Source organism: Ambystoma mexicanum, chromosome 1q (assembly GCF_040938575.1).
Source record: "Ambystoma mexicanum isolate Mex_15411 chromosome 1q, UKY_AmexF1_1, whole genome shotgun sequence".
Taxonomy (NCBI): Eukaryota; Metazoa; Chordata; class Amphibia; order Caudata; family Ambystomatidae; genus Ambystoma; species Ambystoma mexicanum.
In genome coordinates, this window is record NC_090922.1 from 1229443949 (window position 1) to 1229470620 (window position 26672).

Below are 26672 nucleotides of genomic sequence, written 5' to 3' on the forward strand. Positions count from 1 at the left end.
ACTTAGATGTGTAAATGCTGGGATGGCCAGATACAAATGGACCCCACAGGAATGTATTCTGGGGATGTATACTAGGGGTAGCAAGCATAAACATCTCCAGAGTTAGGGATACGGCCTGCATATTGGGTAAGAGATGCATAGCTATGACGTGGAAGTCAAACAAAGGGCCGAAGCTTGAGGTGTTGTTAAAAGAAATGCAGCGCTGGAGTACTGCCCAAACAACAGCATGGGGTCGGGTCATATATGTGCATGGCGAGGAAGTGGGACTCCTTTTAGGCATGGAAGGTGTTGGTTAACTCTGCACTGTACCCCTCAGACGACAAACCCCCATGAACTCCGACAGCCGGTACACCATGCCTTTTACCTTGCTAAACCGACAACTAGATGCAGTGGGGCTTTCTGCCTCCTCCCTGCCAGGCAAGCTGCATGGGTTCAGTGACTTGCATCCATAACTGAACAAGAAACAGTTTTGTTGGAAATCAGTGAACATGCAACGTATTAGCATAACTGGTTGGTTTATTCCATTCTTGTCCTTCCCCAACTGGTGTTGTCCCCTACTCGTTTGTCTTGTTGTCCTCCCTGTTCCCCCCCTCTCTACTGTTTAAATCTGTTGGCCTGCTCTGGCATTAAGTACGTCGATACATTCATGGACCTAATTGTTGCTTAATTGCTGCGTTTAACAAAATGCCAATAAACTATTTTTTTTTTTAAATGAGGGATGGAGGGATTATCCAAAAAGGGAAAGTGGGATATTGTGCCTCGCATGATTAGGTCAGGTCATCCCTGCCCTCATCCCCCACACCCTCCAAGGGTCTCCTCTCCCCCATGTGGTCCTTCAAATAGCTGCCCCCAGGGTCAGGATCAGGTAGCAGCTGCCATCCCCTGGCCTTATCAGGGGAGGCTATCTCAGGGAAAGGAGTGATGACATCACATTCATCTCACAGATCTCACGTTGAAATGCTTTTGTGAAGTCACAAGATCTTGATACCCATTTACTGACAAGAAAAAGATGTGCATTTAGAATGACTAGTATTCTTTAGAGCTTAATATTTACATTGAATTGATTATGGTAATGGATGCTTGTGTGTGAACTAGTAAGATTCACGTAAGCAGACATTTTGTTTTGCTGGCTAACATTGTGGCAACTCCGCTGGAATAAACCTGGATAACACCTTTGTTTGGATTTGACATTCTTTTAAATAAATTAGAGTTCCTTTTGAAACTGCTTGTTTCTTTCCCAAAATTGTGTTGTGGGACTGTAAGAGTGAGGGGATGAACCAGCCCGGTCACCTGAATGAGAGCTTATCATTTAAAAGTAAAATACATATCTTTGCCTAAGCATCATCTGAAGTACCACTCGGATTCATCAAGTAAATTGGCCCAGATCCATAGGCCATTTTCCATACATGTACACAAAAGTAAGCCCCAACATCTACATTTGTTCCACTGCTTTTAGTTAACTACTATGGACAGTCAAGAGATGGTCATTTGTTCTAAAGCAACTAATAATCGGGAACCCCCTCCGCCCCCCCATTTAGCACTGCTCCTAATGTATCATGGTCTCCTGCTAACCTAGCATTGAGACAAACAGTATTGAAATCTCAATATCACCACATCAAACAATGCTTTCATGGGATCAAAGCAATCACCACGTCAATGTTACATATGGAACTGTGCAGTTTTGACAACCCAGCTAACCAAGGGGAAAAGGAGGCACAGTGGGAAAGAAGTGCGAGAAGAGGGGGGAGGTTGACAGCTGGCTTGAGAACCAAAGACAACTACTACATTCCTGACCACTCTAGGCACCAGGATGACAGCCAGCTGGACCAGTACATGCAACGCAAGGGCCTCTGGTACATGAGCATCATTTTACCACGATCCAGACCTTGCCAGTTAACCTGCATCCACCCTTAGTATTCAGCCACCACAGAGCACGGTCCTCTCCCTCCCCATGTTCAGCAATCAGGATCCAGGTCTCGTCAGCATACGACAAAACTCACAGGACAACCCTCCATCAGGTGAATCCAGAGAAGAGCCCAGATGGCGTCCATGGATATTTGAGCTGCAGGCATAAAATGCCCAAGCTCCAACAGTGGACCAATCGCCCGCGAATTTAAATCAATCCTATCCAGGCTAATGTCGATTTTGAAATTCTCATTACTTGCTCAAGGAGACTTAGTGTAATTGGCAATGTGGATCATGCAAATGCAGTCGAAAGATCGCGAAAGAAAAGTAGCGGTCTGTCCCCTATTCCCCAAGTGTTTTTGCATTAGTACAATGTCGGTTTCCATAATTGTATGTAAGCATGGTAGGTAGAAATCTTATCAAAGCAGGGTAACTCACCTCTCGAGAGGCATCTAGCTGTCAATAGCAGATCTCACAGCTGTCCACCACAAGGGTAATCATTATTTGGGGAGCAGCCAGGTATATAGAGGTTGCCTGAAGATCTGATAATCAGTATGCATGCAATTTATTTGATCCAGACCAAACTAGAAAGCAACAGAGTGCAATGCAATGGGGGGGGAATAGTTTGGGCAGTGGAGGGTGTCGTCTTGTTAATCTATTGTTCTCATTTGCCCATTAATTGCTCCTTAAGGAGCAGGGTTTTCAGTTATTTGCTGAACGCCAAAGGGGGATGGAACCAGCCTGATGTTAGCAGGAAGGTTATCCAGACCTGGAGCATAGCAGGAGAATGCATGGTTTCGGTTCTTCTCCTTGTACTTCCAGGATTCCTATCTGGCAAGATCCTGGTGTTGCATTGTTCTTTTGAGATGGTGATCCGTTCAGCCAGGTATGATGACGTGTTCGACATTAGCGCGTCACAGGCAATCTTGAAAGTGATGCAAGCTTGGAGGGATAACTAGTGCAATTCCTACATAGATATGGACGAGATGGTTGAATTTCTTTAGTCCCCGAAAACCGTCCCGTTTACCTCATCCCAGGACTGGAGTTGTTGTTGGGACAACTGTCAGGATAATTAAAGCAGGGCACAATCCTGACTGCCAATAGGTTATCCATTTTCTAATATGGCAAGTTGATGTATACACTCAGGCAGGACTATACCATTCATTCTTGTAGGGACAAATTTACCACAAGAGTTAAATCGTGAGTTTCAATACCACCCCTCACCACTTGCGAAGGGTTGGCTTGAAGAGATGGGGCTTTACAATTCTTACCTGATCAACAGAGTCCTGTCTAGATAAGAATTCAAAACCTTTAGGATTAGGTGTGAAAGACAGCTGCTAACGCGGAAACCACTTTCAGGTTCAACTGACAAACAAATGCCCTTCATCTTGGAAAAAGAAAGAAGAATACAAAAGAATTGAATAGTAGTTGTGAACTAGAACTGCTAGCATAGCCCCCGCCTGCCCCCTCTCCCTCCCTACCCCCCAACCCCAAGAGTATTCATTTTCCTATACAGTCAGAGGTGGCTTCAGGAAACGTAGGTGCAAAGGTATTCAGGGAGATTTGCAGCAATGGTGTGCAGGTCATTTGCCTTTTGCTTCGATTCTCTTACATTCTGGTGCGCAGATGTGCACTCTTTTGTTATTTATTGCAATCAAGTGAGAGTTTTTGATTAAAAACAGACCTAACAAGTTATCTAGCACCACAATACCTCTGCAACCAAATCGCTTGACAAAACTCTACCCATATCCAACTGGAGGGAAAGGAACATTTTAATTGGGAGGTAATTTAGTAAATTTCTCAAAAACACTCCGTGGTAACATGGTTACGTTTCTGGACAGAGGTTGCATTGGAATCCTTGTCCAAAGGACCATGGCTCCCCTATAATGTGACCTTTCCAAAAATCATTAAGGCCGTTTGCTTTTCCTCCCGAGCTTGTTCACAGAAAAACAGCTACATTTCCCCTGCAGAGGCATAGCTATGAATCAAGCCTGCACAGCAGATGTATTGTGGCATACTTGATGAAACTGTGCCGGTCATTAGTGTAAAATTGCAAAGCCAAATAATGGTTATAGTTAGAAAATATTTTGCAAAGCTCCTGAATATTCTTCTCTGGGAGCCATCTAAAAAGGGTTAGGATGGGTTAACAAATCATAAAGGACCAAATTGTGGGATGACGGATATTCTGACTAACTTCTCGAAGACAGTCTCATGGATTTAGCAGCCAGCGGCTTCCTCGTAGTGTTAGTACTAGGGCTACAGCACTCTGCTTGCTTCTAGACCATCTCCTACCAACAAAGATTTGACCCCTTGCTTTAGGGTCTACATCAGACATGGGGCCTCATTACGACCCAGGCGGTCTGGAAATAACGGTGGTGGTAAACCCGCCGCCACCGTTGTTTCCGGACCGCCTGAGTCCAACCCCTGCAGGCGGGAGGTGATGTTCCCGCCAGGTCTGACCTGGCAGGTTTAACATCTCCCGCATGCAGGCGGACGAGCAAACACCGGCAGCATTACGAGATGCTGCCGCTGTTTCCATGATCCCCATTTCCATCGAGTCCCATAGGACTCAATGGGAATGGGGATTTACACCATTCCGCCTCCGTGATTCCCGGAAAACCGGGGTTGTAATGCCCCGGTAATTCCGGGAATCACAGAGGCGGAATGGTAATATGAGTCCGGCGTTAATCAGGCGGTTTTACCGCCTCGGTTAACGCCGGACTCGTAATGAGGCCCATGGAGTGTATAGAAGGCATGGACTTGCTCACCCGCCATTCAGCTGGAAGTCACCCTCATGGGATAGTAGAAAATACCTTGTAGCACACTTGCAGCAGTAATTTCAGCCACATTTGTTTTTTTTTTTTTTAATGTCAATTGGTGATATTGTTCCCACCGGAAACATATCACACTGTCTTTTGTCTTCTTGGTTTGGTCTTAGTCTGATCCCAGCAAACTCTCCAATCCCTGTGGCAAAGGGTATAGTCTGGATAGCTCTCTTGCCTAGCCTCCACTCAGCCAGTCTTCTAGCTGCACCATGTTGTCCTTCTCCGTCCAGCCTCAAACTTGACCGTTAAACCCTCAATCTCCTTTGGGATCTTGATGGACACAGTTATGTTTTTGATCGGTTGTGCCCCTGCCTGCTCAGACTTCCAGGAGTTGGCTGTGGTAAGGTTGTTGCGCAGTGAGGAACTTATCAAGTAGCAGAGGGGATGGGGCAGCACGTCCGGACGAATTCAGAAAGAATTCAAATGAAATCCTTTACTGTCTTGGTTGTGCCCCCTGCACACAATGCGCATAAGGCATGACATGGATGCAGCACCAACCCCCGTGAGAAATTAATATAGGAGGGGTTGGGCAGAGTGAACATGCCCCTCTATTTTAGAGATGTTTGCCTAGAGAGTCAGCAGTTCCCTGAATTGGCAGGGCAATAAAACTATGGGTGAAGGACAGCCAGAGCATTACATGGGCCGATGTCGGGGGTCCCAGAAGGCCCTCAGTAGCATACTCAGAACAGAATGAGACAGAATTCCGAAGGAAGAAGAATCTTGAAAGGTGTGGGAACCGGCAAAGTGAAGTGCACAGACATTTACTGCAGAAGGGTGACCTGTAGCAAGGAGATCCAGACTCCCTGAATGTGATTAGTGCCCAGAATTTCACCCAATGGCAAACAGGGCCTGAACTACATGGCAGGCTTTGGGTAACACCTACCCCAACCAGATTTACCAACAGGTAGCCCATTGTAGAGCTGCCCGTCATCCGTGGTCCCCAGAGCCACTGTGTGGCCAAATGAAGGGCTGGCTAATGGGATTTCTCAAACAGAACACTTGAAGACTTCTTATTGTTAGGGCAAGTATTTAGTGCGGACCTAGCTTTGGGGAGTAACTAACTTTGCCAAATTGCCCGTACTTCACCCTAAGACTTGTAAGACAGTGATATACAAGCAACCAGTGAAGGAAAACAGGTGGGGAGGGTGGTAGGATAGGAAACAATCGCCTAGTCTCAGGTTAGGTAGGGAGGCTTTACTGAATTTCAATTGGTTCTTTTCAGCTCTGACGTTCATCACAAGTTTTTTCCCCCACAGTTCTGGAGCTGGATGTGTCACATGTCCACACTTAGAACGCAGTTAATGTGATTTTAGGTTAGCAGATGCAGGTCAGCGGTTCCTTGGTGGCTTGTATGGAATTAGCCACTCCGTCCGGTAGCCTTGGAACTTTTAAGTGGCTGTATGCTGTGTGGTGCTATGAAGTCTATTCATTGCTTTATATGGAGCTAGTATTGGGTTTTGAGGGACTTGTGGCCTTGCTTTTTCAAATTGATAAGAAGATATAATCCCCAATAGTGTAGCTTAAGATGCAAGCCACAAATATTGTATAGCTATAGGCAGTGCAGTAATCACTTTTCAAAAGGCTAAAAGGCATCTTGCAGAGTAAATCAGGAAGTGAGTGATTCTTCCTAAGAATACGGAGTTGGCATGAAAATTAGGTTGCCGATTTTGGAGGGGAATTAGGTTCGAGGGAAAAGGTATTCAAAAGGTGGAGTGAGGGGTGGTGTTCCCTAAAGCCAGTGTCCAATCGGCTGTTAGATGGGGGCCCTTCCCCGAGACAGAATAGCAACGTTAGGTTCTTAGACCTTAAGGGCTAGCCTCCTCTCATACATCCAGTGCACGATGATGAAGGCAATGACGACATTTTGTTTCATTAACGTCTTTGCCAAGGAACATCAACCACGGAGAGGCATCAACGTGTAGATGGAACGTCAGACTAATGGATCCTTAACCTTCAAATCTTTTCAAAGTGGAGATTTAGAGGGTGATCTTTTGGGAACATCATAAGAACAGGCATGGTGTCAGGGAACGTTGACCAATTTCACTTGTTTGCGAAGAAAGCATCACCTTCAATCCCCCCCGTAGGCTCAGCCTGTGCATTAAACTTGGGTTCAACTGTATTGCATGTAACCAACAGTTGAGGTTAGACCAGGGCTGCTTGATAGTCATCATCTGTAGGGAGAATTAAGGGCGGATGAAGGCTGAATGAATTCAAACTGAGGTGCCGAAACACTGATAGATAATCATTTACTATCATTTTAATTGGGTGAAGTAAGCAGGGTTAATGAACACCACACAAGCCATTTACATAAAATGCACACATATTGGCTCAAATTCCTAGTTGTTGACGTGCAAGTTATTTGTATGTCCAAATGAACATAAAGACAAATACTTTTTTGGGCTGCCAGCCTTTGTATATCCACATCATTATATATGTATTAATTTGCTGACAGTAGTTACCCTCATGCTTAATCTTTTAATATTGTAAATGTAATTAACCTATAGTTGCCTCGATAATCCTTCTGTACAAGGATTCAAACCCAGATTTGGAGAGGCAGTTGAAACTCGACAACTTCTACTAGATATCAAGTTCTGGTCCGTAAGCCTGTAATGGATGACCAGTTCAAATTGTAATGTTGTGCATCACTTGCAAGTCTTACTAAATAACTTGCGAAAAAAGTTTTGTTCAGAATTTCTTTTTTTCCTATAGTGCTGCATAGAGAGTTTTGCCTCAGGGAGCTGGGGATTGTGGGGGGCGAAGGGATAGGAGGAAAGAATACATTTTACAAGGGAAAAGGTCAACGTTTATTTTACAGGAAGAGAGTAGGAAATGGGTGCATTGGCTACAGCTAAGCAGACATTTCCGAATCACCCACAAGTCCATTCGGTTTTAGTGTTCAGTCCAAATACTGTGTCCGAATGCCTTATTAAAGAGGAGTTTACGGAGCTTTACAGAATTTCTGGAAATCTTCTGCCCTCTGAGGAGGGAGCAGGTCATTTGAGATTGGGTCGGTTTTTATAGCAGTCTTCCACCGATTTAACGTTACTTTGGCAAACCTAATCCGACAAAACCTCCCAAAGTCAAGCAAACCAAGTTAGATACTACACAAGTTAAGGTTACTGCTGGAATAAAAAGACTTTACAAAAAAAAAGCCCTATTGTGGGTGCAGCGTCATTTATAATAAAGCTTGTAGTTCACTTTAGACGTTTATACCACACATTTAGTAAAAGGGTGCATGCCCAGGACTTCAGTAGAGTTCAAATATCCAAAAAACAAAACTGAATACACGCATGAACTACGGCAGCTCATTTCCACCAGGACTTGGTGGCAGGTTGGGAAGAGCCTCATCTAAATGATTGTTATTGAACATAAAAGCGCCATCTCAATTTATAGGTTCAAATGCTGCTCACCAACATTTCCTAATCGTTTATTTGGATAGTGTTCATGCTTCTGTTGCCCTGCCCTTTGCCTCCCATAACCAAATGTTGGTACTTTTCCACCTCATACCATGACAATCCAAACACTCGCTGTGTACACTCACCAAGATGTAGCTCCTATTACTCACCAAGATGTAGCTCCTATTACTTCTCGGCTCTAGGAGCGCCCAACCGCTGCCATGCTCAGCTCCAAGATCGCAATAACTTCTGTTACCAGGCCACACATGTAACCTTTAAGTGCCCACTTGATTTGCCTCCTGCCCTCCCTCCCCCACAGAGTGCCAGGACACAATGGTCCTAGGACCCTCGGGACTTGCCAATGGAGGAACAGAGGGTTTTTTCCAAGCCCACCCCCCCCCCCCACAACATGATTTATAGAACACACACATCTTGAAGGAACTGCTAGTGAAGAAATAGCAAATAACCTATTCCTAGACCTCCTCTATCTAAGCCCATAGTGTTTGTTTTCGGGGGACATCTGATTGATTCTCAGGTGTGGGTTGCGCACGATCCACTAGATGGTGTTTTAATCAAGAGTATTTAACAGCACTATTGTGTTAAGACGACTTGGAAATGTGTGGGGCAGCGGGCAGCCACAAATACCTAGCTTGCCTTAGAGCAAGTGAGCAAAGAATGGGAGCAGGGTGGCAGCTGTGGCGTTTGAGGTAGTTTCCTCCCTCCCCAAAGAAAATGTTCGAAAGGACATGGGCAAATTGCGAATTTTACAGCACTATTTTACAAGAAATGGGATAACAGGATGTAGGGCTTACAAGCAGTTGTAAAGAGCAAAGATATCCAATATTCAAACCCCAGGTTTGCAAAGGTACACACGAGCATCTGTCCACAGCAAATCAAGCCCGTGGCTATCAAAAACTGGTGTGAACAATAGAAAAGCAGGATGCAGTTGACAAATGTGCCACCTAACTGAAGCAGTGCCCGTATGTCAACCTATACCCCTGGACAAAAATAAATGGCATTCAAATCCTAGGCCAGTCAAAAATGATAACAGTCTGGAAAACTCTGCCAGGAGATCTATAACCCCTATAGAAAAGGAACAATTGTCAGTTGACAAGTACCAACTCTCCAAGCATTTGTAATGTGTAACCACACAATAAAAACCAAACAATCCCTTCCACTGAGGACGATTCCTTGTAGAAGTAATTTATAGACAAAGACATAATTAGTTTGTTTAATTTATTTTCTTATTTTTGTAATCTGACAAACATCATCGTAGAAAATGTGTACAAAAGCGACAATTATTGGTTGAACAAACATTCTAAATTGCAAAAAAGCACCACACCAACCGGTGACCATAGATCTCAAAAAATTCCTCTCATACCCTTTGATCTCCATTCACACCAGGAGATATATAATGCACAACACTGAAGCAGTGCCCATTGAGTACAATCAGAAATGCCATGACGTGCCACAACGGGACCAAAATCGCCCAGGGTGAGGTTAAGAATACCAGGCTGTTGCTAAATAGTCAAGGGTGCTGCAAAAAATAGAATGCTTAATATGGCAAGCTGGCAGGGTCCTGCTCAAACACCACATCATCTCAAATCAGCCAAAAGCAGTTCGGATGTCAGATGATGTGGCTAATAAAATGACCATCGTTGCCATGTCTGGTTAAGCGGGTGACCAGAAAATTACCATGCCAGGGTCTTCATAGTTACATCAAACTGAATGATGCATTTAATACTGTTCCCATTATCCCCATAGAGCTTGCTCGCTCACTCACTCACTCCCTAGCCCCGCCACCACATATGCATACATTACAATTAATCGATATTCTTGCAACGTGGAGTTGCAGTGTGTTTGCAATAAGTGTCCAAAGAACTCTTGCTCCCAATTCAACTATAGCTGCCGCATGCTGGGGTCTTGACAGTTTTGTTTTTTTTTTAAATTGCAAGGCCGGAGGGGGGCCTGCATTTGGGCAGGGTTCTCCTACCTTCAATGGATTCATGGTCCCCAAAATGGGTATTTGGAGTAACTTGAGCATATCTAAATATGTATTATTTTATACACATGAACTTCTCGTCGGGTAACGGGATTACAAAGCCTTTGACCCACTAAGCCTACGTCAACGTTTCTGCGCAGCGTGCATGAAAAAGGCCAATCAAAAGCAAGAGTTTCCAAGCAAATCGGGTCAACAATAGCCAATGTCTTGTTTTGCAATCGCTTTACGGAGATATCATGTCGCAATATGAGCTCACCTCCGTTGGAAGTATTGAATTTGATGCCAAAGTCCCCATTGGGCCCTCCAGGGTTGTGGCTGGCTGTTAAAATGATGCCGCCGATTGCTTTAATTTTTCTAATGATGCACGAGACAGCAGGAGTGGAGAGAATCCCATTCTGTCCAATGACCAAACGACCAATCTGCAAAGAGAGAACACGGGTCAAAACAGTCTTAAAAAAAAAAAAAAAAAAACACAGTCTCCCCTTTAAAAACACTGGATAATTGGAAGATAAAACAAAAAGTTTAAGTGGGGTACCAACACATTCAGACTCAAATATCAAAATTGATTATCGATTCATCAGCAACATGGTATTTTTGCGCTCTTCCCGCTAAAGTAAGGTATAGGAGAAGAAATGCATTACCCAGACCATGTATACGTTGTTTCCTGCAGGGCTCGTTTTTACTTTTGGTTCATGGGTGTCACAAAGCAACGCAGCGAGACAAAACTATTGGAATAAGGACACTGACGGAAGGGAGAGTGTTATGAGCAGGCGCGCTCAGCCTGTGGATTTTCGAGTTAGGCTGGGACAGTCACCATTCCAACACGGCCACCATTTGATCGTGAAGCACCAAGATTACTGTTTATGTAATTAATCCCAACAAACTGCGTTTTCAGCATCTATTGTTTCTGTGCTAGTTTCTTTGTAGTGATGCACAGAGGTCAACAATGTCCTGCTTTTCATTGCATTCTGGGACATGTAGTACTGCTTTTATTAAAGTAAAACAGCAAAACTAGAAGTCCCAGAGTGCAAAGACAAATACATGAATGGGTGTGCCACACACAACTCACGTGGGACAAGTTCACAACAGTGAATTGGTTACTGCATTTGGCAATGAAAGGGTTAAGCTACCACTCTCCTGGGCGTGCAATATAGACCTGCTTACTATCACATGTGAGATTGGCCCTTACATCTATCCAGTACTGCCACAGCCATTTTCAGCTCCCAATAAGGCTGTGGTGCAGAAAGGCAGCTGCAGGGTTGCCGGCAGTACACAGGTGGGAGACGGCGGTTGCAGTTGAGGCAGCACTTGGCAAATAATTGCAGCACCTAGACAAGTGGGGCTAACCCAGGCACCGGCATAATATGGCAGCACCTACACGTGTGTGGTTGATTGGTCATTACTCCAGGAATGTGACGGCTGCATTTATTTTATTGGTGTCTTATATCGAGGTGCCAGATGGCACGAGTGCTTCAAGGCGCCGAAGTAATCTGGCCAAGGTTAGGATGTGAAAAGCATATGCAGACAATTGACATTTAATATGGTAGGCAATTACATTCAAGGCACAAGAGCAAGTTCCAGAATTGCAGAGCGGATGGGTGAGCAGGGAGAGGAGCGATTAAGGAATAAAGTAAATGCAAGGAGGATAAAGAAGGAAAAGGAGGAACTGGGGTGTCCAAGTGCTTAAATAGTTGAATAAAGGGCCACCCAGGTGGAGTATGAATAATGGAGCAGGTGGTGTGATAAATCAGTAAAAATTCCCCCGAAAACCTCAACCTGGGACCTTCCTCACTTGGACAGTGGAAGGCAGACTCTTCCAGATCCCCAAACCTGGGGATGGTGATCTGCTGGAAGATCACATGGGGGGAGGAAACAGGTGAGGAAGACAGGGAGATTCCCCCCAACTTTTCCCAATGCGCCAGCCTTTAATGGCTTATTGCCAAGAAAAAAAAGAGTTAGAAAGCCAACTCTGTTTCCAGGGACTTCAAGTCCCATAATTCCCTCGGTACTGGGACGAGGAAAAGGGATGCAAAGGAACACCACAGTGTGTCTGATCTCTCAATTGGTGTAAATTACCTGAACCTGCAGTGGTCTAGGAGGCTTAAAAGGCCCCCTCAGGTGCAAGCATTAGATGGAGAAGCTGAATTGTGGAAGAGGAAGAAACAGTGCGAGCCATGGTTGAGGCTGAGAAGGAAGCCAGAGACGAGAGAAGACGCCGGGACCATTGAATCACCAAGAGCCGTGGCGGGTCCTGACAATAGGGCACTGTGAAACCGGCTGTATTAACACTCGAGCGCCATGCACGTTTATGACCAATTTGGTCCAATATCACAACAATCTTCAGCCACTGATTTAGGAATGTGGATTTGTTTCCCCTCCTCCACAGGAGCGAGTAATGAAGGTATGCCAAATATCCTGTGCACCTGATCTAACCAAGACACGACAGGAGCGATCAGTCCCTGCCCACACAGGCTGGTGAGTGACTGTACCAAGGCACGTCTGTGCTGGTCGTATTTTGCAGTGTCCCCCATCCGGGGTGTAGATATGGACCAATAACAGGAGGGTTACTGATCCACCAGGTTACAGAGGCCCACACTTGCATATATTCCTTAATTGATATCTAATCATCACCCGCTTCCCTAATACACATATACATGTTTTCCACAGGATCGTCCAACTAGAGCCCTGAAGAAGGTGGTATGCACTACAAAGCACCGCCGAAACGCGAAGAAAACGGGGGGACAAAACCTTCAGGAACAATCAGTCCCCCCCTAATTGAATGCAATTTGCACTCACGTTGGTAGACAAGACCCTCTTAGCTCACCCATAAAGAAAAAAAGCCCACTGTGACAGGGGTATAGCGTTTAGATATACCATAATTTAACTACTTTACGCCAAATGCAATTAAGAGAAGTGATAATTATCATCCATGCTATACAAAAATTGGTTCCTAAGGGCTGCACTTTATTCTGTACGATTTGATCTTACTCTCCTTTCAATCTCGTTTCCTTTCTCCCTTCTATATTCCTATACACAGCATTTTTAGAACTAGTGCAAATGCCGGTTCTTCTATGATATATAACTTAACTCATTGTTCTTGAACCCACTCGGTCCACAATCAATGATCAAAATGTTTTTCCTTGGCTTGTACGGTTCCATTTGAAGTTTGTCCGTTTTTCATGTTTTTAATTGATTTACATTGTTTTAAGTTCATTGCCCATCACACAAGTTATTATCTGCAACAAAGAAATCATCAAGTATTGCCATTAATCATCAATACTGGCTGACTTTTTACCATTATTATTCTCTATTCATTTCTTTTACAAATATTTCTTCCTAATGCAACATGGAAATCAAAACGCACCAATTTATGTAAAGCACATGTGTACACAGAGCGCAGGTGATTGGAATGAACATGATGGGATTACGAAATCAGTAACCCATCTCCAGCTACAACAGATCACACCCAGAATCTGGACCCAATTTTCTTTCTCCAGTGGTACCTTTACTGTTTGCTCCTGAAAAAGTCTTAACCTGTGACTCTCCCAATTGCAGAGGTTGCGTAGCACGAGGACAAGACGCGTGCCCGTTAATATTTCACTGTGCTGAGTTCACGCAGCGAGAAGCCGCAACGAGGGAAGTGTTCCCTCCTATGAGGATGAAGGTGACTAGGTTGCACCCGGCACTCTCCGGAGCAGAGGAGGCTCCATTAAGTTGGTGGCGTAAGCAGAGGAGGACCAGAGGAGGCGGTCCACCTGACCGCAAGAAGCCACAAGCCCTGAACACCTGCGAACACTGAGCAGAGCGTACCCGGTGAGTACACAGCTTGCAAGTGATTCCAGTGCACTCAAACACTGCCCACGTGTTCACAGCAGGCCGCTTCACTCACAAGTGAGGAGAAGCGAGAAAAGAAGCAATTTTGAATACCAAACTGTACGAAACCAACAAGTGTTATGCTTTTTAAAAACAAGTGACTTTATAAATAAGCGCACGAGAGAGTGGAAATCCCCCCCAAAAAATAAAAATACACAAAAGAAAAAATAATAAACACAGAAAGCTGTAATTGTTTCAAAAGCTTACAAACAATACCCAAGCCAAAGGTTTAACAAACCAGCAAAACCAGTGTAACAAACAGTACTCAAGGCAAGATAGGAATAATGAGAGGCTTAATGACTATAGGGTTTACCGCTTATGTGATACAAAATACAAATCTTCAGGCAATAACCTACATTGCCAAAGCCAAGGTAGAAGAGAGACTATCTTGTGATCAGAATTTGGTTCTTGGTACAGAGGGGAAAGAAAGGTGTCAAACAGGCTGCCCTTCTGGAGTAGAGTATCGCTGCCAAGAGGTTTTGAGAAGAGCATGAATGTGGTTTCTTGTTTCTCCCGCAAAATGTTTAAACTGCGATGCTGAAGAAGTTTCATGAAGTGGTTATGCCAAGTTGGAAGTTACCACTGAAGCACTCCGTTTTTGTTGTTGCAGAAGCAGACGAGTAAACCCGCAAGGTAAGAGACATTGCCCAAAAAAGCCTGGCAGAGGCAAATGCCGGGTAAAAGTTGATGCAAGTGCTGCACTGTGGTACTAACATAATTATTTCTGTAGTCAAGTTTGAAGTAAACCATCCCGACAATGACATTATTTTGCTTATTTCATTCTTTTTGCTAGGGCAGATGATGACAGAGTGTTGGAATGGGAGGAGTTTGAATTTGCGAGTGTGGCTTTGTGTAGATTTTGATAACATCATAGCTGGAATTTAGGTGGCAAACATTTAGCTTGGGTTGGTTGGCCCGACATTGGATCAATCTTGATGTATAGAAGTGGACGGTGATGAGTGATGGACCCTGGCTTGATGCGTCCTGTGAGGGTGGGGAATGGATTATGGTTTGGTGAGAGCAGTTCAGAGCGAGGGAGAGCAACTTTTCCCAAATATATATTTTTGCTAGGAGAAAAGTAGATCAGCTATTCTACAAAATCATCAAACTATAAAGTAACAAAAATTGGAGTAGGTGGTGTCTGGGTTTGTTTGAAGGAAATATTTTGTTTCCTACAGGTGTTTTTGGCAGGTTGTTGTAGAGTTCAAGCATGGGTAGGCAGTTGGGAATGGTCATGGCCTTAATTGTGTGGGGTGGGAGACAGGTAGAGCGGATCATAGGAGCGAGAATTATGGCACAGGATTAAAAAAAGAAAACAACCAGTATTGGTCCATGTGAAGCTGTACTTGCCATATAATAGGGGCTCAAGGATACATTGGGTTATTCCTTACATGTTGACTCTTCTGGGCATAGGATAGTAATACTGAACATTTGCTGGTGCACTTGTCAAATATAGGACTATGATATATATATATATATATATATAGAATGATAATATGCCCATGTACTCACATATGCAATCATTAGGTTTTGCCGACTTCCACTTGCTGGAGTATAGAGCTGCTGCAGCCTCCACACACACTCAGAGAAAAACATTGATTGATTAAATATATATGACAATGCATTACTTACCGTAAAAGCATTTCTGATGGTTGTATCTGCTTAGATTCACATGCTGTGCATAGGTCCGACATCCAGTGGTCACTGCGGAGTATTGCATTTTGTTTTTCGTAGTCGAAAAGGGGACGTCGACAAGGCGTGTCTGTAACACTATCCCTATAGTGACGTGCGTTGTACCCACAATCCCTCATGCGTCGAGGTCCCTCTGTTTGTATTTTTCTGCCCTGAGGGAGCCTTTTAGCCGTGAGTGAGTACAGAAAAGAGAGAAATATATATAAAAGGATGTCTATGTTCCTTCCATCCGAGCGGGGAGGAAGGGTGGGCGCATGTGAATCTAAGCAGATACAACCATCAGAAATGCTTTTACGGTAAGTAATGCATTGTCTTCTGATGTTTGTTAATCTGCTTAGAATCACATGCTGTGCATAGACTAGCGAGCAGTACCCGGAGTTGGCGGTGGGTTATGAGAAGGAACAGTAGAGAAAAGATGTCTTAATACTGCCTGCCCAACCTGGGAATCAGATCTAGAGTGTGCATCTAGACAGTAGTGCTTTGTAAATGTGTGCACAGAACTCCAGGTTGCCGCTTTGCAGATGGACTCAAGGGGAACATTTGCAATGAATGCTATGGAAGCCCCCGTGCCTCGAGTGGAATGTGCTCTTGGCTTGAAGGGTAGTTCTCTCTTAGCAAGAGTGTAACAGAGAGTGATGCATTGAACAATCCATCTAGATATAGTGGATTTTGAGACCGCATCTCCTTCTCTTCCTGCTGCCACCGAGACAAAGAACTGATTAGTCTTTCTCAGTGGTCTGGTTCTTTCCATGTAGAACATGACAGCTCTGCGTACATCTAGTGTATGCAGACTTTTTTCTCTCGAGCTGGAAGGGTTTTGAAAGAACGTTGGTAGTTCTATAGTTTGGTTTACATGAAATTTCGAGATGAATTTAGGTGCAAACCTTGGGTGTGTGCGTAGAACCACCTTATCTTTGTGAACTGTTACGAAGGGGTCTAGTACAGAAAGAGCCTGTAGTTCACTTACTCTCCTAATGGAGGTGATAGCTATTAGGAAAGCAGTCTTAAGCGTGATATCTTTAAGAGTTGCCTTGTGCATGGGTTCGAAGGGAGGGCCCATGAGTCTGGAAAGTACCACATTTAAGTCCCATCCGAGAGCTGGGTTAGCTATCGGAGGGTGTATCCTCTTTACCCCCTCCATGAAGGCTTTGATAACTGGTATCTTCCACCACGACACTTTAAGTTGGGAAGTGGTGTATGCAGAAAGTGCCGCTAGGTGGACTTTAATGGAATTGAACACTAAACCTGAATCCAGTAAATGGGTCAAGTATAGAATAATGTCAGTAGGAGAGCAGTCAACTGGGTTGATGCTAGTACCTCTACACCAGATAACGAATCTTTTCCATTTGCTAGAATAGCAGTGTCGAGTATTAGGTTTTCTGGCTTCCCTGAGGATGTCCATACATCTCTGTGGGAGTTGTAAATGTCCAAATTCTATGATCTCAGGAGCCAGGCTGCTAAGTTCATGGTCTGAGGGCATGGATGCAGTGTTCTGCCCTTGTCTTGTGACAGCATGTTGTACGGGCAGGGAAGTTTCACTGGGGGAGATAGGGACATCTCCATCAAGTGAGCGAACCATGGCTGCCGGGCCCACATTGGGGCCACTAGTATCATTGTAACCTGCTCTTGGTGCATCTTGTGCACCACTTTGTTGAGAAGGGGAGTCGGGGGAAAGGCGTAAACAAATTTCCCTGACCATAGAATCGACAGACCGTTCCCCTTGGACTGGTTCTGGGGGTACCTGGAGGCGTAACTTTGGCATTGTGAGTTTTCCAGAGTTGCGAACAGGTCTATTTCCGGGAAACCCTATTGAGTGAAGACGTCTAAGACGATGTCTTTGTGTAATTGCCATTCGTACTCTCCGGGCAGGGGGAAGTCTCTGCTGAGTTTGTCTGCTAGAAGATTGAGTTCCCCTGGTACATGTTGTGACAGTAGGAACATGTTGTGTCTGAGAGCCCACTTCCATATATTCTGGGACAGTTTGGACAGTCCTGGAGAGTGAGTGCCTCCTTGCTTGTTGAGGTAGTACATGGCTGTGGTGCTGTCTGTGAGGACCATCACTGTCTTTTCTTGTAGCTGTTTCTGAAAGGCTTTCAGTGCTTTGAACACCGCTAGTAGTTCCAGCAGGTTTATATGCTTGGATGCTAAGCTCGGAGTCCAAACTCCGTGGGCCGTCTGATGGGATAGGTGAGCCCCCCATCCTGTAAGGGATGCGTCTGTGGTTAGAGTGGCTTCCACTGCGGGTGTGGCAAAAGTTTTCCCTAACAGGTTTTCTTTTGTCCACCACCGTAGCGAGAGAACCAAGGCCTGCGAGACCACCACTAGATCGTCCCATTGTCCGCTGGCCTGACACCACTGGCTGTAGAGCCACTCTTGCATTGGGCGCATGCGCAGGCGCGCGCGAGGTACCAAATAAATACATGACGCCATAATCCCTAGCAAGCGCATTGCTTTGCGTACCGTCACCTCTCGGCCTGCTACATAATGGGGAATTTGAAACAGCATGTTTTGGACCCTCTCGTTGGAGGGGAATACGAGGCCGTCCTTTGTTCGAATTAGAGCCCCTAGGAATTGTTTGATTTGGCTGGGGTCTAAGCTGGACTTCTTTTCGTTGATGGAGAAGCCCAGTTGGGACAAAAGGTCTACGGTCTTTTGGGTAATGGAGAAGCATGTTTCGTAAGAATCCCCTGTTATGAGCCAGTCGTCGAGGTAAGGGTATACCGGGATGGATAATCTGCGCAGGTGGGCCGCTGCCACTGCCAGTACTTTCGTGAATACCCTTGGTGCAGATGCTATCCCGAAGGGTAGTACTCTGAACTGGTAGTGTTTGTCCTCCATTTTGAACCCGAGGTATTTTCTGTGCGATGTCAACATTAAAATATGAAAGTATGCATCTTTCATGTCCAGTGTTGTCATGTAATCCCCTTGTGATAACAGTGGGATTACCTCCTATAAGGTCACCATACGAAACTTTTGGGGTTTGACAAATATGTTCGCTGGGCGCAGATCTAATACAGGGCGCATGGTTAAGTCCTTTTTGGGTACAAGGAAGTACACTGAATAAATACCTTCTGTTACCTGTGATAGGGGGACGGGCTCTATAGCTTCTTTCTTCAGTAGTTCTTCCACCTCTTGAGGAAGAATGGAGAGGTGTTGCGGTGTCATGCGTCGGTTCCGTGGGGGTTTGTACTTCGGGGAACCGTTGAACTCGATGCAGTATCCGTGGGCTATGGTGGATAATACCCAACGGTCTGACGTGATTCCCTCCCATGCTGAAAGGAACGATGTTAGCCGGCCCCCGACCGGTGATGCATGGGAGGGGACCCGAATTTTCGGGTCATTTGCTGGTATTGGGCGTGGAACCTCTGGGGCTGGAGCCACGACCTCTTCCTTTGCCACGGCGTTGGCCTCTTTGACTGAACTGGGTGTTACCCTGGTTAGTGGGCCAGTTGGAGCCAGAGTAATATTGTTGTTGTTGGTTCTGCTGCTGTCTTTGGCCACGAAAGGAGCGTTTATTACCATAGCCTCGCCTGTTAGGGGGCCTAGAAATTTGATCAAGAGTCTTGATGGTATCAAACTCTTTTTTAGCATGTTCTAGGGCCTCATCTACTGCTTTCCCAAACAGATGCGTCTGTTCAATGGGTTTATTTATGAGGGAGGCTTGGGTTTCGGGCTTAAAACCTGAATTGCGTAGCCAAACGTGGCGCTTGAGAAGTATTCCCTGTACTAGGGAGCGGCCAGCCGTCTCAGCGGCATCTAGGGAGTTTTTAACGATGCCCTGGTTTACCAGTGTGCCCTCTGATATTATAGCTAGCAGGCGAGAACGCAGAGGTTCAGGTGCTTCCTCTGCTTCGCTGCGCAGCTTGTTCCACTGTGCATCTGCGTAGCTAGCTAAAAGGGAGTTGTTATTAGCAATTCTAGTAGAGAAGGCGGCGGAGGTCGTGATTCTCTTCCCCAGTGCGTAGAGTTTTTTGCCTTCTTTGTCTGGAGGTGCTTCACTAGTGGATAGTGGCACCCCTGCTCTTTTTCTTGTGTTGGTAACCACAAGGGAGTCCGGAATAGAGTGTCCTCTGATGTATAAAGGGTCAGAGGATGAAGGGCTGAAGAGCTTTTCTATTCTAGGGTTGACCCCTCTTACTAAAGCTGGGTTAGTAAGGGAAGGAGAAATTCTTCTTTTAATAGAAGCCAGAAGTGGAATAGATTGGCTAACAGGGGCTTTTTCTTTGATGACTTTTTCTACAAAGTCAATGTCTGGAAGAGTTTCCCCTGCATCAATCTCAAAATGCGCTGCTGCCTTGCGCAATAGTGCATTGAGGGAAGGTTGGTCATCTATGGGAGAGGAGTTCCCATGTGAATCCTTGAGAGGAGAAGGGAGAAAGGCATCAGGGTCTGAATGTACTGATGGGGATTGCCAAGGCTGCACTGACGGTGAATGCCAGGGCTGCGAGGTAGCTGTATCCTCTTCAAACCCTGTAGCAGTGGTGTAAGGATCTTCTTCGAACCCCTCTTCCTCAAGTTCTACCTCTTCTTCTCCACCCAAACACTCCTCATCTTCTTGGAGGTATTGCTCCTCCTCAGTGAGGTCAACCAGCCTAGGAATCTTGACTCTAGGGTCATCCTGTGGCCATTCTCTTTGTCTTTTGTGAGTGGGTGGGTCTTGGTTTCCTAGAAACCTTTCCATTTTCTCCATGCAAGAATGGAGTCTTTCAAGGGTCTCATGGGGTACCCCTGAATAGTCTAGAGGGGGGAAATTAGTGTTTTCGCCTTCGAATCGTTTCGAACGCTCCCACAACGTCGACGAGAGGTTCCCGTCTCCTTCTGAAAAGCCTTCAGGTAGTTCGGAAGCATCCTTTGGAGAAAGGGGGAGTTCCTGGCTACTTTTATGTTTTTTCGACGCGGTATTCGACGTTTGTTTCGTCGTCCGCGTACGTTTGTCTTCGGCGACAATTCTCGCTAGGCTCTCGACCACGATTTTGTCCGTCGAGGGCTCTGGTGTCGACGTTGTGTGCGTTGCGCGTTGTACCTCGACGGTCGCTCTATGGAGCGTTGCGTCGGATGTTTTTGGGGTAGCGCCCGTGTTAGATGGAAGCCCAATCGCTGGTCGCGGCTGCGTTTGCGGGTGGGGCTTGTGACCTTCACGGTCTGCGGTAGACGCCGGAGTGCCCTGCATCCCCTTCGGCGCTGATGGATCCTTCGTTCTCGACGAAGAAGAGCCGTGGGTAGTGTGTTTAGCCTTATGGGGTTTGTGTGCGTCCTTGTCGCCGGGGTGTTCATCCCCATAAGCAGGGCGTGAGCCGAGCCCGTCGGGGCCGGGGACGGACGACGAGGAGCGGGAGCGCTCCTTCTGGGGGTTCATGACTTCCGTAACGGACGTCGAGTTATCGCACTCCTCGTCACTTTCAGTAACAGCGGCAGCGGGTGAGGAAACTGACTTCGACATCGCGTAGTCCGCCCACCTCTTAACCCTACGTTCTTTAAGAGTCCCGGGTTTTAAGAGCTTGCAGGCTGCGCAGCTGTTCTCTATGTGATCGAGGGGTAAGCAACGATTACAGAGCTTGTGCTTATCTTTCCAAGTATATTTGCCCCTGCAGCGTGGGCAAAACTTAAATGGTGTCCTCTCCATAGCTGAGGCAATAATAGCTGGCGATAACAACCCCAAGGGAAAGAAAGGGGAGAAAGAAAGACATTCTCAAAGAGAAGAGACAAAGTTCTAAACCCCACTCTCCCTACTGTAAGTTGGCCGTCGAGGCCAGGCCACGTGTTCGGCAGCGCCGAAGGATCTCCTCCGCTCTTCCTCTCCGTCGAAAATCAGTTCGGCGGAGAAACAGCTTCACAGCTAACGTCGAGGGGGAGGGATCGTTATCAGTATATTAAGTTATGACAAAAGGACCGAGGTCCGTGGCAAGTATAGCAATGTCTCTCTAGGAGCTCCGCGAAAGGCGACCAGAAACTGGGCGGAAAAAAACAATCTGAGGGACCTCGACGCGTGAGGGATTGTGGGTACAACGCACGTCACTATAGGGATAGTGTTACAGACACGCCTTGTCGACGTCCCCTTTTCGACTACGAAAAACAAAATGCAATACTCCGCAGTGACCACTGGATGTCGGACCTATGCACAGCATGTGATTCTAAGCAGATTAACAAACATCAGAAATATATATATCAATCAAAGTCTGGAAAATTGTGGTAGTACCTAGTCATCAGAGAAGACCTGGCAAATATAGAGTACCTGGGCATGTGATGGCAGAGTCTGGCAAATACCCATGTAGAGCTTATGCGAGACCCAAGACTTGTGTCTCGGCCAATGTTGCAAGGAGATGAAAACAGCCTTAAATATCGATGCACGGACTTCAGCAATTGCAGGCATTTGATTGTGCAGTACTCTTAAGCATACACAAACCTTGACCTCGCATTAACTGATATGGAAGGTGTACCTATGAGATGGAGGAACAGAGGCCAGCTGATTGGGGAGTCTTGAGCCAAACAGCCTCTATATTTGCACGCCCATCACATTACATATGAGCGGAGAGGGTGGACTCAACCTCGAAGACTATGCCAAGGTGATCAAGAACTGGCTACTTCTGCCTACGGTGGTAAGAGAAGAGGCCATGGAGACTTTTGAAAGATAGGATCACTCCTTGTGATTTTCCAAATTCTCATTTCCATGATCAGCTGCTGACTTTTTTCAAGACTTAAACAATTGATGGTTATTGCTCCCCTTTACAAGGTTTTGAAAATAATGTATATATCTAGCTTCTTCAGATGCAAAGTTAAATAAAATGAGCCCCCTTCAAACAAGTCAAGGATTACAGACTTAAAGAATGTTGCAGCCATTTGGAATGATCCTTAATGGTTTAAAGCAGCAGCTTTGCTGCGGTTCTCACTTCAGACCTATGGTCTAGTCTACAAACCAGATTCCACTTTGTCTTACGTTGCCTTCACCGGATTGCATTGTGTATCAACATCATTAGGTGCTGCTTCTCCGTCGGCCATAGGCAAAGCAGGCCAGTGCCATTGGGCCAAAGAAGTTTCTAAAATACTCTGGGGAATGAACCGGCACACGAACACCTAGTTTTTCAAATTTAGATTTTATATGGAAAATGTGTGAAAACATACAAAGTAGATGTGAAAATGTTTTATTATAAGATTCTTCATCTCTCTGAAAAATAAAAAGTTCATCATTCAGCAATGGGCAATTTGGCCGACAGCATTGCACGACTGAGGACACCGAAGCAATTCAGGCACGCACCATCTGGTGCATTGGGTTTTTTGGCATTAAGACACAGTCTCTCCACCCGAATCGATCTTGCCAACTATGACTAAAATGGAGCCCTCCACAAACATAAAAAGGGGTGTCGGTATTAGATTGTGTACACGAGGTGCAACTAGAAATGTTGACCATTGGTAAAAGCAAGAGAATTCGGCTTCTTCACGTGCCCAACACCAAAGCCAAGAGGCCTTCTGCATCTTTAGGCAGGTCAAGTGATCACCAGTTCGGACAGTGGGGGTTGAGTGTGGGTCTCGGAGAAGGTCAAGTTTATATACATTTATTGGTTCCAGCTAGGGGTCTGGTGGTGTTAGGCTTGAAGTTATCCCATCCAAAGAGAGTCAAAAAGTGGAGTCGACTAAGAACATAGTTCCCCCTCCCCCCCCAATCTGTGTAACTAGGGTGTACAGGTTGGTAGCTGAGCAAGCTTTGCCAGGCCTTCCATTCTTCCAAGCCCAAGACTGTGAACCCGTTTCACCAATGTTATGGAGCCACAGGTGTTTATAGGTTTTGAGCCAACAAGGAGAACTGGACAGCACACCCTTCATTCTACGGCACCCACCCTCCTCCTCCTCCTCCTCCTCCTCCTCCTCCCGCACTTCGACTTTCCAGCTTAAATCGTAACATCAAAGAAAGGGTGAATTCTTAAAGAAAAAAATATGTATTCAATTATGAAATACAGCAAAAATGAATGTGACATCACAGCAGAGAATGTTTTTGCAAAGTGTTATAGTACCGTGGGGGTGAGCAAATGTCATTTAGCGATGCAAAGATTGCATTTGCTAGACCCAAGTGGGGTATGGATGTCACGATCTGTCGACACTTCCCAAGTCATTCAAGTTCTTGGATCTCAACAGGGAACGACGCGATGCTCAGATCTCCGAACAATGCAGTCAGCGAAGACATGCTGAACCCAATATGCACATGGAAGACCACTTAACAGAGATCCTGTGGCCAGCACCTGCAATGCCATCCCCAATGTTCTCTGGAGCATGTAATACAGGTCAAAGGCACGCAGTGAAACTATGGAACGCCCATACAGCAGGGCCACACACGTGCTTCCCAGTCCTCACCTTACAAACACCTCGGCCACCAATCCCAGACACACATCTCCTGTCGGATGCATAGCTCACAGGTGGAGTATTCACAGCTGGGATGAGGTCAGCAGGAGCTTCACAAGTTGAAGTACCAGCACGGTTGAATTACCCACTAGTGGTATTTATCGCCCTAGAGCGGGCGAAGGGCGGGTACCAGCTATTGTTTCGGAGCAAAAAAGGAGGAGGGGCGGGGGTAAGCAGGGAGAATTCAGCATGAAGCACTATATAAAAAAACATGTTCCTATTAGATTAGGATTACATTGGACAGGACCAAGAAATAGTACCATACGATATCTGCTTAAAATTACACATCACCATTGCCTGACATCTAAGTAAGGGTTCTAAACTTTATTTCGTCAGTTAAACATACTTTTTTGGAAAATGAAGGCATCCTAATTGTCGAATAATCAGTTAATGTATACGAACAACCAATATCTTTGGCTATCTATGGCTTTTAGTCGTGCACGGCTTCTTGTGGCCGCACTTCAGAATGAGGCTGGGTCAGCCTCCATGTCTGTGGCAGAGAAAACGGTCCACCGCAATACTCCATCGAGATAAGGAACCTTAGGCTCCCCAGTTGGTATGGCGAAAATAAATATTTGAAATGTTTATTTTTAAATGTATGATTGATTTGATCACATTTTGGCTGTACGAAGATTTGGATCAAATCCACCATACTTTATTTAATGCATATGTTAGACGCCCAAACCCATAGGTATCACAGTGTAGGTTACAGAAGGCTTGATACTCTGGTTACAGTGGGAGGACGATACAAAACATGAAACATACGAATTTGCAAACAAACCAGCCGTCATCTCTAGTTGATATGAATGAGGTTACAGATATGATAGACGGAGAAAGCCATGTGATATGGAGGCGAGTGGAGGCTAGAGTCCAAGCAGACGAGGCTAGTCCGAAAGGAGGGTGAGAACTAGCTGGACAAAGCAGCTAGGGTAGCATTGTAGTGAACAAGGGCAGTGGGGGTGTCCCCCGTACCCTTTCTCGCCACAATGGTAGGGGGGGGGTGATCTCTGCTTCGAGTACATAAAAAAGGTGTACACAAACAAAAACAAAAAAATAAAAAGTTAACCCTGCAGCGCCGGTTCCCAACCACGTATGTGAAGGGAACCGGCGTCGCAGGGAGATGGCAGGAGTCGTTGGCACATAATGTGTGCCGCCAACAGGTAAGTTGGGGCTATGGGGTGGGGGGAATGCGCCTGAAATCATGCGCGATTTCACTGCAGCACGCATTTCGAATTGGGCTTTTTCGAATTGGAAATTTTGCGATGCAGTGAAATCATGTAGATCCCTCCAGTTCTAGACTAAAATCAGTCCCAGAAATCTAAGCCATGGTGAGGTATCATGGAATCAGTATTCCAAAACATATGGAGGGACACAGATTACAAAAACATTATCCTATTACAAGGTTTTGCAAATGATGGCAAACTTAACTAACTTCTGGTGGAATCGGATCCCCTCACTTAAAAGGGGGCGGGGCTCCATCACAATATACAATTGGGTATGTAGGTTAGTTTAGGATACTGGGTGTTCCACAGGGTCTATTGGCACTTTGAAACCTGCAAGAGGAGTAGTTTGTCGGGAGCGTAGTACGAGTAGAGGGAGTAGGGCAACGTTTCTACTGCGGCAATATGTGTGCAGATCAGAAGGAACCAGGGTCTGTGTGCAGGATGTGTTTTTAGATGTTTTGGTGTGTGGTTACAGGAAACGTGGGTGTGCAGGGCATGTGTTTCGAGGTAGTGGTCAGGAGTGTCCGGTAAAGAGCATTGTTGTGTGCTCAGTGGTTACTTGTCCGATATCAAGAGTAGGTCTGTATGGAGAAACGTCCAGGATCATGCAACAGGACATGTGTTTGAAGCTAATGGAAGGAAAAATAAATTAATCACTTAGTAAATATCTGCATAGGGTCTGCTCACCACCATCGTGCGGGGGACGCGGAGGGAAAACCCATGCGGTAGTAAAGGACTCCTCCCTTCCAGGTACTTCCAGTGTCCCGGCAAGCTGTAGATACTTATTACAGGAAATGGGTGGCTTTGCTACACAAGAGCAAGTCTGGTGGCCTTTCAGCCCTCCATCTCTCCTTCTCCATGAGCACCTAGTATGGTATTGCACCAAAATACCGAAGATAAAATGCTGAATGCGTTTTTTCTGCGCATTCGGCATGATAGAAAATTTCAAATACCTAACTAGGAGAGCAAGGGTTGTCCCACTCTCACCTAGTTCGGCATTATGGGCTTCAGGGGTGTCCCCCACATACAGTAAATGCAAAGGCGGGGGGGAACAAAACAATCCAAAAAACTTGCGACCAGGTTTGCTTCGACATTTTGAAACTCGAGCTTTTCAAAATTCGGTATTTTAAGGTAGATCAGTTGCGGAGGCCTCTGGTTGCACAGCGCTCCTGCTTCGCAGCCAGCTGCATGCTGTATAGAATTGATACCGAACGATCGGAGTCCAGACCAAGACCAGCTCTTCACTGAACCTTCCTAAAGTAATTGTTAAAAGTGACTGTTTTTAGAACATGTTCGAAAAATGTTAAACCAATCCCTAAAGGGCTACTTGGGGAAAAACTGGGACCACAAGAATACGTGTTAGTTT

The 26672-nt window shown here is 45.6% G+C and overlaps 1 protein-coding gene across 2 annotated transcripts in view; it reads right to left on the minus strand.

Moving 5' to 3' along the window:
- PGM1 (phosphoglucomutase 1) overlaps positions 1 to 26672 on the minus strand; it is a 332168-nt gene that overhangs the window by 236643 nt on the left and 68853 nt on the right. For both annotated transcript variants that reach the window (XM_069642004.1, XM_069642003.1), the window contains exon 2: positions 10384 to 10546. In XM_069642004.1, the coding sequence (XP_069498105.1) occupies positions 10384 to 10546 (163 nt within the window). The remainder of the gene's footprint in view (positions 1 to 10383; positions 10547 to 26672) is intronic.